General features: G+C 49.9%; 1 protein-coding gene across 1 annotated transcript; it reads right to left on the reverse strand.

The window, feature by feature from the left end:
- Window positions 1-1,863: 1,863 nt before the first annotated feature.
- Window positions 1,864-19,783, reverse strand: ZP1 (zona pellucida glycoprotein 1). Its single transcript, XM_083466686.1, has 17 exons — window positions 17,749-19,783; window positions 15,739-15,854; window positions 12,279-13,780; window positions 11,984-12,229; window positions 11,312-11,770; window positions 11,036-11,254; window positions 10,456-10,828; window positions 9,874-10,387; window positions 9,187-9,330; window positions 6,430-6,614; window positions 6,244-6,341; window positions 5,472-5,599; window positions 5,192-5,381; window positions 4,947-5,097; window positions 4,254-4,338; window positions 3,388-3,510; window positions 1,864-2,029 (listed from the first exon to the last, which is right to left on the reverse strand). The coding sequence occupies exons 1-17, from the start codon at window positions 17,933-17,935 to the stop codon at window positions 1,908-1,910; spliced, it is 4,842 nt and encodes a 1,613-aa protein (XP_083322812.1). The 5' UTR covers window positions 17,936-19,783; the 3' UTR covers window positions 1,864-1,907.

Below are 19,783 nucleotides of genomic sequence, written 5' to 3' on the forward strand. Positions count from 1 at the left end.
CTTATTTCATGTTCTGGATTTGTTCTAGATATTTAATAATAATAATAAATTTTATTTATATCCCGCCCTCCCCAGCCGAAGCCGGGCTCAGGGCGGCTAACAACACTAAAATGGTGCAACATTATAAAAACATCATAAGAATTAATTAAAATCAAAATTGATGGCAACCATAAACTAAAGTATTGTAAAGATTGCCAAAGGAGGGAGTCAGGCTGCTCCCTGACCAAAGGCCTAGTGGAACAGCTCTGTCTTGCAGGCCCTGCAGAAAGATGTCAAGTCCTGCAGGGCCCTTGTCTCTTGTGACAGAGCGTTCCACCAGGTTGGAGCCGCAGCCAAAAAACCCTGGCTCTAGTTGAGGCCAGCGTAACCTCTCTGTGGCCTGGGACCTTCAAGATGTTTTTATTTGAGGACCGTAAGTTCCTCTGTGGGGCATACCAGGAGAGGCGGTCCCGTAGATACGAGGGTCCTAGGCCGTATAGGGCTTTGAAGGTTAAAACCAGCACCTTAAACCTGATCCTGTACTCCACCGGGAGCCAGTGCAGCTGGTATAGCACCGGATGAATGTGATCCCGCAGCGAAGACCCCGTAAGGAGTCTCGCTGTGGCATTCTGCACCCGCTGGAGTTTCTGGGTCAGTCTCAGGGGCAGCCCCACGTAGAGCGAGTTACAATAATCCAGTCTGAAGGTCACCGTCGCGTGGATCACAGTGCTAGGTCAGGGCGAGAGAGGTAAGGAGCCAACTGCTTAGCTTGGCGGAGATGAAAAAATGCCGCCTTTGTTATAGCTGCAATCTGCGCCTCCATGGCGAGGGAGGTATCGAAGATTACACCCAAACTCTTAACGGACGGTGCTGGCACTAATTGCACCCCCGCAAGAGATGGGAGTTGCCCCCTCAATCCCATATCGTCCCGTCCCAGCCAGAGGACCTCTGTCTTCGAAGGATTTAACTTCAACCGGCTCCCACGTAACCATCCAGCCACAGCTTCCAGACATCTGGTCAGTGTGTCTGGGGCCGAGTCAGGATGGCCATCCATCAACAGATAGAGTTGGGTGTCATCAGCATACTGATGGCAGCCCAGCCCAAAACTCCGGACAAGCTGGGCGAGGGGGCGCATAAAGATGTTAAAAAGCATCGGGGAGAGTATCGCACCCTGGGGCACTCCACACACCAAGGAGTGGCGGGATGACAGTTCCCCCCCAAGCGCCACCCTCTGTCCCTGACCGGAGAGAAACGAGCGCAGCCATTGAAGGACTGTGCCCTGGATCCCCACGCCGGCAAGGTCCAGGAGTTCGTGATCGACCATGTCGAAGGCTGCTGACAGGTCTAGAAGAATCAGCAGCCCCGACCCGTCTCGATCCAGCTGCCTGCGGAGATCACCTGTTAGGGTGACCAGAGCCGTCTCGGTCCCATGACCAGCGCGGAAGCCAGACTGGAATGGATCCAGAGCTGATGTTTCATCCAGAAACCTACCAAGCTGTTCAGCAACCGCTCTCTCAATCACCTTACCCAGGAATGGAAGATTCGAAACTGGGCGGTAATTGGATAGATCTCATGCTTTTATTCAAATCCATTCTGTCGAGAGGCACTTTTGTTTCCTCTTGCAGCAGAACGGAGGAACTGGGAACAACAGTTCTACAGATCCAAGTATCTACCATGATAGGCACCATTAAGAACACAAAATATTGTATTTCCAGGCTTATAAGCACACGAAGGGGTCACATGAAGCACTGACACCAGGGATGGTTCCACTAAAATTATGTAGGTGATAGGGAGGAAAGTGGAGATGCCTTTAACTTGTCAGCAAAGAGACGGCATACCTGGTCATTGAAGCAACTGGTATGTCAGAAGAATTACTGGAAGCAATGAAAGTTTACAACTCTTTAATTCTATGCATTTTCCCATCAGTACTAGAGCTTTGTCACTCTGCTTCTCTTTTTCCAGAGTACAATCACAACAACAAACAAGATTACACCCACTAACGGCAGTGCCACCAAGCATATCAGGGCCAGATCTCCACTGGAGCTCATGTCTGTGGAAAAGAAAAGAGGCTTGCACTTATTTTGCAAGAGTTATGTACAACTTAATAAAAAAAGAAATCTTAAGTGGTTTCTATAAAGTGGTATAGATAATTTAGAAATAGCAATTAAAACTCTAAAAACAGTAAACATAATAAAACCAGTAGATTTTTAAAACGTACATCATAAAATTACAAGTTCTGAGTAGGCTTGCTCAAACAAACATTTTTAGCAGACATCATAAGAAGTACAGTGAAGGGTCTGCCCAATATCAATAGGCAATAAGTACAGTATTTTTTGCACCATAACACTCACTTTTTTCCTCCTAGAAAGTAAGGGGAAATGTCTGTGCGTGTTATGGAGGAAATGCCTACGGGTGGCATGCCTACAGATTTTCCTCCTCTAAAAACTACGTGCGTGTTATGGTTGGGTGCGTGTTATAGAGCGAAAAATACGGTACTTGAGAACAGAACATAGGAAGCTGCCATACACAAAGACCAAGCATTGGTCCATCCAACTCCATATTGTCTACATTAACTGGCTGCAGCTCTCCAGGGTTTCAGGCAGGGATGCTCTTCCAACCCTACCTGGAGATGCTAGGGTTTGAACCCAGAACCTTCTGCATGCAAACAAGCTCTGCTACTGAGCTAGGTCCTTCCCCAGCAAATACTGCTCCATGAAAAAATGTCATGCCAAGTGCAGAATGAACACTATCTGGCACTTGTAAGGGTGATAGTTACAGATCAAAGCTGGCACATTTGGGGTATGGCAGTTCTTTGCACCTCCTGAAACACATTTGTGCCATCCATGACTTCCCTAGCCAAGGACCCATGGTATGTTCTATTGGGACAAAGCTAGTAGAGTGTACTCTGGATAAAACCGCATTTGTGAGACATGGTTTATTATGTGCATGTTCAAGAACTGCAGTGGTCAGGGTAGGTGCTCACCTGAGCCCATGTTGCTGCAGCTTGTCAGCAGAAAGCAGCATGGTGACAGCAAATGGTGTGAGTGCACTTTGCTATTGCCCCATGCCCCACTGATAAGCCATGGTGCCACTAGCGATGGGAGGGCAGATAAATGCCACGTGCCCTGCTGAGTAGTACTCCTCACGAGCTAAAAAGTTGTGACATTGTTAGGAGGACATTGGTAGTCAAGTTTATAACTTGTGACCCCCCACCCCAAGTTTTAGTTGGTTGCTTCAGGCATAAATCCATACAGAGTTTGTATCTTACAAAGGACTATGTATAAGATGACTGAAATTTAGTGTTGATGGCGAAACTATGTTAATACCTGTTCAAAAATATACAGCATTTTCATCATTTCAACTCACTTACTGGTCCCATGAATTATTGCAGTGCCAACCACCAATTACCTTTCTTCCATTTGACTTGTTTATCTTGAGTCTGGCTGCTTTCTTGAAAGATCACACCTCCATAAGTGCTTACTAGGTCCAAGGTTTCTGTCCCATTGCCCGTCTTCAGAAACCGACGACTTCCTAAAAAGGGAGTTGGAGAAGGAAATGTATAAGCTCTACTAGGCCACCTTGTGCCATATACAATTTTGAAGGTAAGAAGGAAAAGGAGCACCGCATTGATCATATTGTTAGAGCTGGAAGCCTGCAGGAGGGCTATGCCCTAGAAACCCATTTATACACTCAATGACTAGAGACAGATACAACCCTTCACAAAAAAAAGTATTTGCATTCTGAATGCTTTACCCCAGTAAAGAACCATAGCCAGAGCCCTACACATCAGGACTGAAGCTTTATTGGGGGGGGGGGGAGTGTTGCTGAGCCCCAGCATCACATCAGCAGGCCAGCACTGCTAAGTGGGAAGATTCTGCTGAGATGGATCTTCATTTGAGGTTAGGAGTCAGAGCACCTGATTGTTGGAGTGTCCTTGTAGATGGGCTATTAGAATTGGTGGTATGTGCCAGCAGCCTATTTTCAAAGTTTGTGAAGAGAGGCAATATGCTGTTAAAAATAGCACATAAGAGCCACTTGAACAGGGAGTGTGTTTATCAGGTACCTATTCATTCATTCTTTGTCTCTAGTTGCAGCCCATCAGCTCTTAGTGCTCTGCATTTATGCCCCCAGTTCCAAGTTCAGTACCAAGATCTATTTTTGTTTACTAGTCATGGGCAGTAAGTGCCATGTGTGCATGCTGGAAATACTGGTGGCAACCTATCTGGATTCAAATAAGCCTTTTACGGTACGACAGCAAAGCCGTTTGGACTTACTTGCAGCCACTGGCATTTGACACGTGTTCCTGCAGGGCTGCAGGTGAGAGGGGTGGCAGACAGACACACTGCAGAAGAGGTACACCTAGGAAAGACATTGCATTAGATAAGCTTGCTAGCAGAGGAGTCAACCCAAGTCTTCCAAGATATTTTAATAAAATCCTCATGGTCATTGACGTAAACATTTACAAAGTACATTATCTCCTTACAGTTAAGGCATAATTCTAAATGCGCATTAATGGGAGTGGGAGGGGAACCTCTGGCCCACGGACCTAATCTTTAAGCTTGCCAAGCCTCCTAGTTTTGCCCCACTGCCGCTCACCTGACAAGTGAGGGACATGTAAAACATGCTGCAAAGGAACATTATGAGTGTTCTCCTGATGGTTCCTTTGCCATTCAAGTAGAATTAAATTCAGCACCATTTAAATTTGGCACCTAATGCAAGCCATGATACCTAGGGTCAGATCCACTCAGGGACTCTTGACTGCAGCTTACAGGGGGATCAGATATCTGCCCAGAGCAAGATAGCTTGCATTTTGAGATAAATTTAAACAGCTGAATTCAGCATTCATCCTACTTCTGCTCATGTGCCACAGAGCACCTGACTGAAGCTCATGGACCACTTAAGGTCTGCAGACCACAATTTCGGAGCCCTTACTCGAGCTCAGCTGCAGTAGGAATCCTGTCTCTTACCAATCCATCCAGCACCATATAATGGGCAGAATCCACAAATGTAAATGTAGCAATGGTGAAACGCTGGTAATGGTCTGGAAACTGCAGCTGAGACGTGGCAGGCCCCATAGGAACCATCTGGGTTCTGTAGTTATCGCCTTCAAATGGGCACCTAGGGAAGAGAGGCATTGCCATTTGAGCAGAGAACAGTAGGTGGCCATCCATAGAGAGAAACCAGCAGAATTCCCCCTTCCTACTTAACTCACCCATCTATCAGAATTGGCCACTGCAGCTTCTCAAGGGGGTTAGGGGTCGGAGTAGCCCAGCATTCATGCAGAACCAGAACCAAGGACGGGTCCATTCTCTGCAGGACGCGAACCTCCACATACACAGGGTCTCTCAGTATCTTCACCACAGGATATTCTGCATCCGCGTAGTAGGAGCTGTAACTGTAGTCTGGGTGCAAGAGGCAAAGCGAAAGTTAGCACCTACATGGGACTTCAGAGGGAGCACTGTTGGAACCAGAAGCTTTGGAAGCACACCTACCTGTAGCAATACGCAGTTCAAAGCGGAGAGGCCCCATCTCGATAACCAGAGCAGGTGTGGGAGGAAAGAAGACTTCAACCTGAACTGGCAAGAAGTCAGTGGCGTTGTAGATGCAGCGAGTATTGAGGCTGCATATGGAAGACAGGACAGTGGAATGATGCATAGTCTTGCCATGTTCAGTAGCCTTGTCACATATCTGAAGTTCTCAAAAGATTCTTACGTTTTCCTGGCCACTTAGGCAGCACATCTTTTTTGATGCGTATATCCCTGTTAACACCTCTTTCAAACAATACTGGATGTGACTTAAATTACTGTCTTCCAAAAGCACTGTTGATTGAAACCACACTTTTAAAAAACCACACTTTTCCTCCACATGTCTCATTTTTGAAGCAAGATTCCTCACTTGAGGAATGATTGTGCTTATGCACCTGGAAAAGTAGTTTGCAACCAACAGCTGTTACCCTACTGGAAAATCCAAATTACAGTTGTATCTTGGAACTCGCACGTCTGCTGCAGCTTCTGATTGGCTGCAGGAACTTCCTGCAGCCAATTGGAAGCCACACCTTGGTTTCTGAACATTTTGGAAGTCAAATGGACTTCAAGAACAGATTCCGTTCGACTTCAACAGATACCACTGTATAGAAGACTGCTATTCAAGCTTAGCGGTGATAGGAACAGTAGGCCTGCCCTGATTAGGACCAGCATGACGCCTCTTAGACATAGTATAGAGAGCAACCACCACCTCAGTAATGTGTGGGAGAGATCAACTTACATGAAGGTGCTGTCCCGGGTAATAAAACCATCTGGCCCCCTTAAGATTTCAACACCCGAAACCAACTGGTTTTCATATATCAGTCTGCCACCAGTCATCTAGGAAGGAACAGCAGCACATGTATAATTCTTTTTATCAAGCTTCAAGGTCCAGATGAAGGGACACGCGCCTAAGATGCGTCCTCACCTGAATCGTCGTACCACAGTGTGTGAGAGGGAAGTGGAAGACCAAGAAAGACTCCGTTTTCCTGACAGGGTCACATCCTCCTTGGGCATAGGACAGTTTGACACTGTCAAGGAAGATGGGGTAGTCCAACATATCCCTGGAGACAACCAGAATGAAGTGGCCATCTGGAAGGCATTGGACAGTGACTGCAAAGCACAAACACAACACAAGAGTCACAAGCTGGAATTTGCCATCTTTTGCAGAACCTGAAACTCTTAAGTTTCAAAAGAAATATGAGCTTTCTGTCTTCTTGCACAAATCTGGGGCAGGCACTATTCGGATTGAGGGGAGAACTTCATTTTTCAGCTGCCCTAAAATGTCAGGAGACAAGTTCTCTATTTGCTGCTAAGTCACACAATTCCTATTAGGAAATGCTCACAGGACTTGGTTTCTCCATATGAATCAATATACAATTGACACTGCCAGTAGAGGAAGAATTGGTTTCCCGGGACAGAAAGAGCCCTAACTGTGACAGCTCTAGATACTGTGAACCTGCAGCATGAGCCCAGGTTCACAGGTTGCACCATAGCCATATTAAGCTGTCCACTGAATTGCAACATCACATTTCTCCAGACGATGGACATGCAATGGTACACAATTTGTTTTCAGAATTTTATACCTTCAGACATCGCTTTGTACACCAGCTTGTTAAAGTTATACACACAGCAGTGTTACAATTGCACCATTGCCCACCAAAAAATAAAAATAAAATTGGTCCTTCAAGGGGAAAAAAACAGCAGATACAGGAGACAAGAAAGGGGAAAGAACAATAAAAAATATTCTTCAAATCCCTTCCCTCAGGATATGGTCTCCATATCCTGCCATGCCTATGTGTGGAAGGTACTGTTTTATGTTTTTCTGAGATGGACCATGGCTTTCTGTGTTTGGGAGGCAAGAGGAGGGGTAGAATCTGGAATTAGGAGGCAACTCTTCCCCTCTGTCTATCTGGCTGTTTTTGGCCCTGGTGAGATGCTCCTCAGAGGGTTGGTGGTTCTCTGGTGGGGTAACCACGCACAATTTTTGAAAATGTGGTTTTGGCAAAATGGGTAAAAACCCCCACATGCTGTTCAATTAATTAACAACAACCCCACACATTTTGGCTACTGTGAAACATGCTTAAATGTTTGTTTGGTAGAGGTCTGTTGTTGCACAATTTCACAGACAAAATATTTCTTTATAAAATATCTGCATGCATGCCCCAAATGACCTGAGATTTCTAGAGCTTCCAGAGAATGAATGAATCTTTATTTGCATCAGCCACCAGCCATAGCAATAAAACATACAATACGATATACAAAGGGAGCAGGAAGTAGAAACAGAGGGAACCCCATCCCGCAGCACAAATGAATCCCTTCAAGCAGAGTTTAGAACCCTGAAGAGCCTGGAACGGGAAGGTAACTCAAAGTAACCCCAGCTAGCATGGTATAGAAGCTGTTTCTACCCCACTTAATAAGGACCAATTTAGATGTTCTTATTGTGCAGTCATGATGATTTACACTCCTGATGCTACTGGAGCAGTCACATGCAGCCCAGCTTTCAATACTATTTGTGCCAAACAAAAATGGGGGGGGGGGGAGACAGTCATACTGCTTCATTTGCAATCATTGCATGTCCTATAAATTCCTGTTGAAATCCTGGGTCTCTCTTCATACCATAAATGTTATGAGTTTTGTTGCTGCTTTATAGGCCCCTCCAGACAGCAATAATGTGGTAGCATCAGGGAAGCACCACAAAGCAACATGAAACCATCACTAGTGCACTATTATTGTGTCAAGAACATGTTACAAAATACAACCGTAATAAAACACTAGCCTGGAGGAGCCTTTAACCAGTACTATACAGTGGTACCTCTGGATGCGAACGGGATCTGTTCTGGAGCCCCATTCGCATCCAGAAGCGAACACAATCCGCGCCCATGGGTGCACGGGTCGCAATTTGCCGCTTCTGCGCATGTGTGATGTCATTTTGACCGCATGCGCAAGCGGCGAAACCCGGAAGTAACGCGCTCCATTACTTCCCCGAAAACACTTATCCCGAAGCTACTTCAACCCGAGGTATGACTGTATAGTATCCTGGTTCGTGATGCTTTGAACTGTGCTGGATACATATTCATCCTGCTAGCCTCTGGATTCTCAGCAGTAGCCAGCACAGGACAGAATCCCAGTGTGGCTTTTAGTGTCAGGTGTATTGAACTCAGCATGGCTGGGAGTTCACCTGTAGGAGTTTTTAAACCATGATACTGGGGAGTAGTAGTTAAGAGTGCTTTGCTCCTCCCTCCAGCCAACCTGCTGTGCTACCTGGAGCTACGCCATGATTTCGCTTAGCATGACATCTAAATGCAGGCTCATGGTTTCTATTGATCTAGAGAAGACACAAGCTGTAGCCAAGGTTTGTTCCTGGCTTGCTGCCTGTGGGTTGGGGCAAACCATGGGCTCTGGTTCAGATGCAATGCTAAGCCAAAAGCCATGATTCAGTAGCAGCAGAACAACTAGGGAAGGAGTGAATTGGCTGCATTTTTTTACTGTGAACAACCACTTATACACCCATGCTTAGCCATTGTTTGGTTTAGCATTATATGCAAACCGGGCTATTATTTCCTTAGTACAAGCAATAAGTCCCCTTGGTAAATGAATCATTACCATGGTTGCCAGCCTAATTTACCACCAGCACGCCAGACAATTAGCAGGAAACTAAAAGAAAAAGTATTTTGCCCTTTACCTGTGTTGCCATAGTAACATGGAGTAGTTTGGTCCCTCTCATCATAACAGCATCCAGTCTGGTAACATTCAGCTTGTCCTAGTGAACCTGCACAGGGAATCTTTCCAGATGAAACCTGGCACTGCTCCTGGGTTAGAGGAGAACCTGGGAGGGCAAGAAAAGAGCTACAGCGTTACCTGGAGCATGATAAAGTATGCCCTATTAGGACTGGCTAGCATGCCACGTTAAGCCAGATTTTAAAATAAGCAATAGCTTGATGTGAATGCGTAGTGGGTCAGTCCCCGCAATGAACAAGTGGGAAGGCAAGAACAAATATTTTTAGTGTCCAATGAATCTTTAAAGGAAGTAGAATGCTCTTTTTAAAGGAACTAAAGGTCTCTCCTAGAAGCTTATCAGAAATAGATCACATTCTTCATATACTTGAATCCATGCTTCATCCTTGCCCATGTGGTATAAATATAATACAGTTTCCCTGACACTCCATATGCGGAATTAGTATGCAATACTAAATCAAGAAAGTCAATCAATCAATAGTCTGAATTTTATGAAGAACAACTATTACACAATACCCATTACTATTACTCAATACCCATCAGTATTATTTACTTAGTTCAGAATGCTTCTGTTTTACTTAACAGCACAGATCAGAGTTGTGCTTAATGATAACATAGCAAAATGATCACATACCTATACTGTAGAGGCCAGAAGGGTGCATGAGGCCAGGATAGAGAGGAGGCACTGGTTGCACAAGGCCGGGCTGAGGCTGAGGCAGTGGGCGCACTTGGCCGGGCTGAGGCTGAGGCAGCGGCCGCACTTGGCCGGGCTGAGGCTGAGGCAGTGGGCGCACTTGGCCGGGCTGAGGCTGAGGCAGTGGGAGCACTTGGCCGGGCTGAGGCTGAGGCATTGGGCGCACTTGACCAGGCTGAGGCTGCACTTCACCAGGCTGAGGTTGAGGCCATGGGTGCACTTGGCCAGGCTGCGGCAGAGGCCGTGGGCGCACCAGGCCGGGCTGAGGTTGAGGTTGAGGCAGCGGGTGCACTTGGCCGGGCTGAGGCTGAGGCAGTGGGCGCACTTGGCCGGGCTGAGGCTGAGGCAGCGGCCGCACTTGGCCAGGCTGAGGTAGTGGGCGCACTTGACCAGGCTGAGGCTGCACTTCACCAGGCTGAGGTTGAGGCCATGGATGCGCTTGGCCTGGCTGCGGCTGAGGTTGAGGCAGTGGGTGCACTTGGCCGGGCTGAGGTTGAGGCTGAGGCAGCGGGCGCACTAGGCCGGGCTGAGGTTGAGGCAGCGGGTGCACTTGGCCGGGCTGAGGCTGAGGTTGAGGCAGTGGGCGCACTTGGCCGGGCTGAGGCTGAGGCAGCGGGCGCACTTGGCCGGGCTGAGGCTGAGGCAGCGGGAGCACTTGGCCAGGCTGAGGTAGTGGGCGCACTTGACCAGGCTGAGGCTGTACTTCACCAGGCTGAGGTTGAGGCCATGGATGCGCTTGGCCTGGCTGTGGCTGAGGTTGAGGCAGCGGGTGCACTTGGCCGGGCTGAGGCTGAGGTTGAGGCAGTGGGCGCACTTGGCCGGGCTGAGGTTGAGGCAGTGGGCGCACTTGGCCGGGCTGAGGTTGAGGCAGTGGGCGCACTTGGCCGGGCTGAGGCTGAGGTTGAGGCAGCGGGCGCACTAGGCCGGGCTGAGGTTGAGGCAGTGGGCGCACTTGGCCGGGCTGAGGCTGAGGTTGAGGCAGCGGGCGCACTAGGCCGGGCTGAGGTTGAGGCAGCGGGTGCACTTGCCCGGGCTGAGGCTGAGGTTGAGGCAGCGGGTGCACTTGGCCGGGCTGAGGCTGAGGTTGAGGCAGCGGGCGCACTAGGCCGGGCTGAGGCTGAGGCTGAGGTTGAGGCAGCGGGTGCACTTGGCCGGGCTGAGGCTGAGGCAGCGGGAGCACTTGGCCAGGCTGAGGTAGTGGGCGCACTTGACCAGGCTGAGGCTGCACTTCACCAGGCTGAGGTTGAAGCCATGGATGCGCTTGGCCGGGCTGTGGCTGAGGTTGAGGCAGTGGGTGCACTTGGCCGGGCTGAGGTTGAGGCTGAGGCAGCGGGCGCACTAGGCCGGGCTGAGGTTGAGGCTGAGGCAGCGGGCGCACTAGGCCGGGCTGAGGTTGAGGCAGCGGGTGCACTTGGCCGGGCTGAGGCAATGGGCGCACTTGGCCAGGCTGAGGCTGTGGCAGCGGGCGCACTTGGCCAGGCTGAGGCAGTGGGCGCACTTGACCAGGCTGAGGCAGTGGGCGCACCTGACCAGGCTGAGGTTGAGGCCATGGGTGCGCTTGGCCAGGCTGCGGCTGAGGCCGTGGGCGCACCAGGCCGGGCTGCGGCTGCACTTCGCCTGGCTGAGGCCGAGGCCATGGGTGTCCTTGGCTGGGCAGGGGCTGAGGCAGCGGGTGCACCTGGCCGGGCTGAGGCTGAGGTTGAGGCAGCGGGTGCACCTGGCCGGGCTGAGGCTGAGGTTGAGGCAGCGGGTGCACTTGGCCGGGCTGAGGCTGAGGTTGAGGCAGCGGGTGCACTTGGCTGGGCTGAGGCAGCGGGTGCACTTGCCCGGGCTGAGGCTGAGGTTGAGGCAGCGGGCGCACTAGGCCGGGCTGAGGCTGAGGCTCAGGTTGAGGCAGCGGGCGCACTTGGCCGGGCTGAGGCTGAGGCAGCGGGTGCACTTGGCCGGGCTGAGGCTGAGGTCGAGGCAGCGGGCGCACTAGGCCGGGCTGAGGCTGAGGCAGCGGGTGCACTTGCCCGGGCTGAGGCTGAGGTTGAGGCAGCGGGCGCACTAGGCCGGGCTGAGGCTGTGGTTGAGGCAGTGGGCGCACTTGACCAGGCTGAGGCTGAGGCAGCGGGTGCACTTGCCCGGGCTGAGGCTGAGGCAGCGGGTGCACATGGCCAGGCTGAGGCTGCGGCCATGGGTGCACTTGGCCAGGCTGAGGATGAGGCAGAGGGCGCACTTGGCCAGGCTGAGGTTGAGGCAGCGGGTGCACTTGACCCGGCTGAGGCTGCGGCTGTACTTCACCGGGTTGAGGCTGAGGCAGTGGGTGCACTTGGCCAGGCTGAGGTAGCGGGCGCACTTGCCCAGGCTGAGGCTGAGGCAGTGGGCGCACTAGGCCGGGCTGGGGCTGAGGCAGCGGGTGCACATGGCCAGGCTGAGGCAGCGGGTGCACTTGACCGGGCTGAGGCTGCGGCTGTATTTCGCCGGGTTGAGGCTGAGGCTGAGGCAGCGGGTGCACTTGACCGGGCTGAGGCTGCGGCTGTATTTCGCCGGGTTGAGGATGAGGCTGAGGCAGTGGGTGCACTTGGCCAGGCTGAGGCAGTGGGTGCACTAGGCCGGGCTGAGGCTGAGGCAGCGGGCGCACTTGGCCGGGCTGAGGCTGCGGCCATGGGTGCACTTGGCCAGGCTGTGGCTGAGGCAGTGGGCGCACTAGGCCGGGCTGAGGCTGAGGTTGAGGCAGCGGGCGCACTTGGCCGGGCTGAGGCTGAGGCAGCGGGTGCACTTGGCCGGGCTGAGGCAGCGGGCGGACTTGGCCAGGCTGAGGCTGAGGCAGCGGGTGCACTTGGCCGGGCTGAGGCAGCGGGCGCACTTGGCCGGGCTGAGGCAGTGGGTGCACTTGGCCGGGCTGAGGCTGAGGCAGTGGGTGCACTTGGCCAGGCTGAGGCTGAGGCAGCGGGCGCACTTGGCCGGGCTGAGGCTGAGGCAGCGGGTGCACTTGGCCGGGCTGAGGCTGAGGCAACGGGCGCACTTGGCCGGGCTGAGGCTGTACTTTGCCAGGCTGAGGCTGAGGCAGCGGGCGCACTAGGCCGGGCTGAGGTTGAGGCAGCGGGTGCACTTGGCCGGGCTGAGGCAGTGGGCGCACTAGGCCGGGCTGAGGCTGAGGCAGCGGGTGCACTTGGCCGGGCTGAGGCTGAGGCAGTGGGCGCACTAGGCCGGGCTGAGGCTGAGGCAGTGGGCGCACTTGGCCTGGCTGAGGCCACGGGTGCACTATGCCAGGCAGGGGCTCTGGGGGTATTAGGCCAGGCACCGGATGCTCCAGGCCAGGCTGAGGCTGTGGGCGTACTATGCCAGGCTGGGGCTCTGGGCGTATCAGGCTAGGTACTGGATGCTCTAAGCCAGGCTGGGGCTTAGGCTGGGGCTGCGGGCGCAACTGGCCAGGCTGAGGTTGAGGCTGTGGGCGCACTATGCCAGGTTGGGTTTCTGGGCGTATTAGGCCAGGCTGCGGTCGCACTATGCCAGGTTGGGTTTCTGGGCGTATTAGGCCAGGCTGCGGTCGCACTATGCCAGGTTGGGTTTCTGGGCGTATTAGGCCAGGCACTGGACGCTCTCGGTCAGGCTGGGGCTGAGGTTGTGGGCGCACCTGGCTGGGCCAAGGCTGAGGCAGTGGGAACTCTAGGCCAGGCTGGGAATGAGGCAGAGGGCGCGCCACGCCAGGCTGGGGCTGAGGCACATGACGCATGTTGTCCTCTGGTGCTGGGACATATTCTTGTGGCTTGGGGCATATTATGTTGACATCATGGGAGACAACAACTCTTCTGTTGCTTGTTAGTTCCTCTATCCGGACTTTCAAGTTATTGCTGTTATCCTGCAAGATGCATTGAACCAGAATGTTATAGAGTAGTTGCAAGTTTCTGACACATTGATGAGTCAGGACGGATATAGAATACTGAGGTTTTAGAGTCAAATACCAATGTACCTGTTACAAGGCATTATCATAGTCTTGCTATGACATATGAATCTTGTTTTGATAATAAATTTAAATTTATTTGGCCAAATACCGACTAAGCTAGCGGACTGGATTGCTAGGTACCAGGTGAGAAGCATCCTCCTAAAACATCTAAAAGCTCATCTTAAATGTCTATAGAACAGAGCTAATTTTCCTGACAGAGGATTTCTGCTGCAGTAGTTGGCCAAGATGATGGGCAGGATACAACTAAGCGGTGTGCATGGCATGAGGTCCAATTACTCAACAGGACTTTGCCTGCGCTCCTTCCCCTCGTGGATCTTGTTCCCCTTGGGCTTCACTGAGTTCTACACCCTGGTTTTAGGCTGTTCAGTTCTCTACTGCACATGTTGCTATACTTTGGAAGACAATTCTACCCTTTCTTATACTTGGACTTTCTGCATAGCCAGCTATTTGCAAAATCACTAAAGCAAAAATCAGAAGTGACCAGGGAACCTGGGGAACCTGTGCCTCTCAAATGTTGCTAGGTTCCAGAGGTAGCTATAAATGTAAAAACTAAACCCAGCCAGCATGTCTCATGGAAACTGGCAGTCGGGTAACAGGCTCCCTACCCCCAAGTTAGGCCTATTACCTGCCTTACAGCAAGGTTTCCTGAAATTATGTGCTTAGAAGAGTGGGCGACTCAAATCCTTGCACAGTCAAGAAGTTCATGGGCTGACCCTGGGCCAATCACTCCTTCTCAACCTCAAGTACCTTACAGGACTGTTGGAAGAACAGAAGGAGCTGGGAAGATCAGCAGCCCCATTCACATGTGCATCACACATGAAGGGGACTCATACAGAACAGGGCTACTTCTCTGCCTTTGGAGTCCATCTGCCCAAGCTGAACATCTGCAAGCAAAAGCTTACATTGCTCTTTTCCCGAGTCCTAGAACCCTAAAGAACCTTTTAATGAGGGTGAAAGAGGAGAGCACAAAATATGGTCTGAAGCTCAACATAAAACCCCCCCGAAGATCATGGCCACTGGGCCCATCACCTCCTGGCGAACAGAAGGGGAAGAAATGGAGGCAGTGAGAGATTTTACTTTCTTGGTCTCCATGATCATGGCAGATGGTGACAGCAGTCACGAAATTAAAAGACGCCTGCTCCTTGGGAGAAAGGCGATGGCAAACCTAGACAGCATCTTAAAAAGCAGAGACATCACCTTGCCAACAAAGTCCGTATAGTTAAAGCCATGGTTTTCCCAGTAGTGATGTATGGAAGTGAGAGCTGGACCATAAAGAACCATAAAGAAGGCTGATCGCCGAAGAATTGATGCTTTTGAACTAAGGTGCTGGAGGAGACTCTTGAGAGTCCCATGGACTGCAAGAAGATCAAACCTATCCATTCTTAAGGAAATCAGCCCTGAGTGCTCACTGGAAGGACAGATCGTGAAGCTGAGGCTCCAGTACTTTGGCCACCTCATGAGAAGAGAAGACTCCCTGGAAAAGACCCTGATGTTGGGAAAGATGGAGGGCACAAGGAGAAGGGGACGACAGAGGATGAGATGGTTGGACAGTGTAGCTTCTCGAAGCTACAAACATGAGTCTGACCAAACTGCGGGAGGCAGTGGAAGACAGGAGTGCCTGTCGTGCTCTGGTCCATGGGGTCACGAAGAGTCGGACACGACTAAACGACTAAACAACAACAGAACCCTAAACATGCTCTCAGAAGGGCTGCTTATACAATTCCCCTGAGGTCTTAAGGGCACAATCCAGATGTCCATATAAAATTATATTGCGTTATTCAGAATGACAATGTTGGTCATGCAGTATAGGGTTTCCAGGGAAGCCTGCAACACAAAATCCAGAAGAGCCTCACCTTATTTAGTACGTGACAGCCACCGTAGCCAGCAGAGAAAGCAATAGCCCCATTAGATGTGATCCAGTGGCGGCAGATTGAGCAATTCGAAACTTCAAAGGCTATCCCAAACTCATCTGTTGATGAGAGGTTAATGCATTAGCCACCAAGAGATGCAACAGCTCAAGAAAACTTATTTGCATTGGTTAAGACTTCTAAAGTTCTTCAGATGTGTGTCCCTTATTATCAGTTAGTGCCTGAACCACACAGAAAGAGTGAACTTTTCACTTGCTTTGATATCCAATAATAAGGCCAATTCAAGAGCTATGCCTCCAACAACAGGTGCTAGACCAGGCACCCCCAAACTCAGCCCTCCAGACTACAACTTTTGGGACTACAACTCCCACCACCCCTAGCTAACAGGACCAGTGGTCAGGGATGATGGGAATTGTAGTCCCAAAACATCTGGAGGGCAGGTTTTGGGGTGCTTGTGCTAGACCAACATGTTCATTACTGCTGCAATTATTTCAGTGAGTATTCCCCATAGGACCAAGGAAAAACATTTTACACTAGTTAATATGCCTGTTAACTCGAGAGGGGACTCTGCTGGAATTCATATGTGCCAACAATTGCAGGCTTAATCAGATGCCAGACTAAGGCCACATTCACACCATACATTTAAAGCAGAATCATACTGCTTCCCATCCTCCAAAGAATACTAGGAACTGTAATTAAGCGTGCTGAGAGTTGCTTGGAGACCCTTCCAGAGCTACAGTTCACAGAGTAGTTGATCAATCCCTCTTCACAGAGAACTCTGGAAATTTTAACTCTGATGGGACTAGGGCGTACCTTAACTCTACATGCCCTTAAACTACAGCTCCCAGGATTCTTTGGGGGAAGAAGCCATGGCTGTTTAAAGTGGCATACTGCTGCTTTAAATGGGAAGTGCAGATAGAGCCTAAATTATACTGTTAAGTCTCCTAATTTTTTTAACAAGTAGAACAATTGTCTTAAAACAAGCTTTTTAATAAAGCCTAGTTTGGGGAGAATGTTTGCCGTTCTTTGAGTTTCTATTCTCACCACCACGCCCTCCAAGCCTTGGCTCTAGCCACACGTACAGGAACTGCAACTCTCCCCGTGGCCTCTCCAGTTTCACAGCTTTGAGCATTTTCTTCAACTAAACTAAACCTTCTCATTCTAGATATGGATATCCAAAACCATGCAAGAGAAAAGCTGCCATTGCCACAAAGCTGTCGCAGCCTAACACAAAGGAGGTGGCTGGCAAGGAGCATCACTCCCATTACAAGGAGTGTGGGGTATTCTGAAGTGCTCCACTGAAGCAACACAGCTTTAAATACAGCTGAGCAAGGCAGCTGCTGCAGCATTTTTAAAAAAATAGTACTGTGGGATTTAATGGGAGCTAAAAGCCTGCAGCTTCTAAAGCTTGCCAGAAATCTTTTTTCTTGGTCATTTAGACGACCAGAATAAGAGGGCAACTACATACCTCTGCTTCCCTGTGACCTCTTCCTTTGAGAGGTTACTCCCTGGTGTTTGGCATCCACCTTCCAAAGAACCATTCTGCCATAGGTAAGCATAAAGCAGGGGTCCTACCACTCCAACCTTTTAAGACCCAGAGACACATTTGAGAAGCCAAGGGACTGTTGTGGGCACCACAAAAAAATGCCCATTTCACAGAGGAAAGACTGGCAACGCTGGAGAAACTCTCCCCAAAGTGGAAGACACCTAAACACACACCTCAAAACAAATCAAACAAAAATGCAGGCAGCCATTCCACCAAATAACCTTTCCAAACCCTCACAATGAAGACATAATAAAAATAAATTGAGAGGGGCGGGAGACTTGGCAGACACCAAGGGAGGCACAGTGGGGCCCCACTGAGGAGCCCAGATAACGTTTCAAGAAGTTCCCCTATATTTCATGCCCCAACAAACGCACACACCTGACCCACCCCCCTTCTTTCTAACAGACCAGACTTATTATTTCTTCAAGAGGAAAGAGAGCCTTCCTTACCCACAACTTTAAAGCGGACATCTCGGCCTGGGCTAGGAAACACAAGCAGCTGCATGCTGTACTCCCCACAGTTGTAATGATATGGGGAGGGTAAGGAGCCCACCCTCCAAACGTCACCTTGCCCTTGGCACAGCCCCAGAATCAACAAGATTGCTAACCCCCCCAAATCTCTGAAGCCCCAGTCCATGGCTGCAGCAACCAAAGAAAAACAGAAGCAGAGCCTTGGCAGCCCCTCCCCATAGGAGGAAAGCTGGTGAGGACGCTGGCATTATATAGGGTCAGTGGAGGTGGGCTGGCTGAAGCAAGAACTCATCAGGGAGCAGCGCCTGCACCTGGGGAGCTACCCGCAGGGAATTAATAGGGGACCGGGTCAAAAGTGCAAAACCCGGCCAAAAGAGAAAACGCCTCTGCTCTCCCAATAGTAATCTCTCTTCCACTTGCTCTGAATGGACACGAGGCAGCAGAAATCGAGAAAGACTTGTTCCCCCCCCTTTTTTTTGGTCACATTTGTACCCCACTCTTCATCCAAAAAAGCTCCCAGACCAGCCTTCATACAGTCAAAACAAGACAGTCCCTATACACCAGCTTGCAAGCCCCACCCCCTCCAAAAAGAAAACACGCCATGCAAAGAGAAGGAGACAAGGATGGTTCAAGTCCTGTGAACACTTATGTACTGTACTTGGGACTCAATCGATCTCACTGAATTTAATGGGTCCTATATCAAGAGTTCCCAGGTGATAGCTGCCCTTTCCTAATTTTCCATCCACCTGATTGCCCTTCTGTTTTTATCTTTTGCCCCTTGTTCTTCCTTCACCTCTTTCCTTCTGCTTCACTCTTCTTTTTGAGATTTCATCCTTGCCCTTCCTGGCAGGACTCTTGTGTCTTTAAGGGATGTGGGAATGGGGAAGCAGGAGCTTTACCTATACCCCTCCCCCCAAACCCCCACACACATTGGTTGAAGCTTCTTCTGTTGCACCCCTTACTGTTACACAGCAGATAAAGACAATGGAACCCTGATGGGAAAATAGGTTTGCCAAACCAATTTTATTTTGAGATTCCCCACCATTTTACACTTTTCCACAGAATGTGGTTTATAATAGGTTTTCGAGTGAAGCTTGGTTCTTTCCCTTGAACCCGCACTGCTTAAATCCAAAAGCAAGTACTGTCAGAAAACACAGCAGACTCAGCTCATTTGATGATTGTTTGGGATGTCCTCCTTTCATTCATTCGTTCATGTTGTAGTGTGAGGTTCTATTAACCGATAGTCCTTGTTTTGCCTTTGGGGACATTCCTGGAGCCAGTGATGTGCCTCTGCTATGGAAGTGGCAGGACAGAAGGCAGGGATGTTGTCTGGCCCTTAAAACACTTAGGGCAGAGTCTCACAACACAAATATGAACAATATTTGCATATACTAATTTATATGTACAAAGGCAGATTTAGACTGGTTTTCAGAGCCTCTCTATAACCAACATAATTTTTAAAAGTTTTAATAAAAATGTGGTGTGTGAGAAATGTGAAGCCCCCTGAACCGCTCCCTAACAATACCCTGGCATTAATTAAACTCTCTTAATTATTCACATTTTCATAGAATTGTAGAGTTGGAAGGGACCCTGAGGGTCATCTAGCCCAACCCCCTGCAGTGCAGGAATCTCGGCTAAAGCATCCATGACAAATGGCCTCCAACTTCTGCTTTAAAACCTCTCTACCAGTCTTGTCCTTTAAAGGCAATGCCAGTGCATACTGAGACAGAAGACTGATCACCATTAAAATGTGTTTGTGTTTATCATCATCATCAATAAATAAAACATTGTGCTTGGAAAAAGGTTGCATATCTGCTTACAACGCCAAGATCAAACATACTGGGGTCAGGCTGTGAGACTTTGAGGTGAGTAGTAACAGTTAGAAATTCTCTTGGAAGAAGGTGCTGCAGAAATAAAATCCTTTCTAATATGTACCATCTTATTAGGAGCACGTTTTCAGTTCATCTTTTTTCTCCCTTTTCATTTCAGTAACAAGAGTAGCAGCGGACATTCT

This window comes from Podarcis liolepis, assembly GCF_965112155.1.
Source record: "Podarcis liolepis genome assembly, chromosome: 1".
NCBI lineage: Eukaryota > Metazoa > Chordata > Lepidosauria > Squamata > Lacertidae > Podarcis > Podarcis liolepis.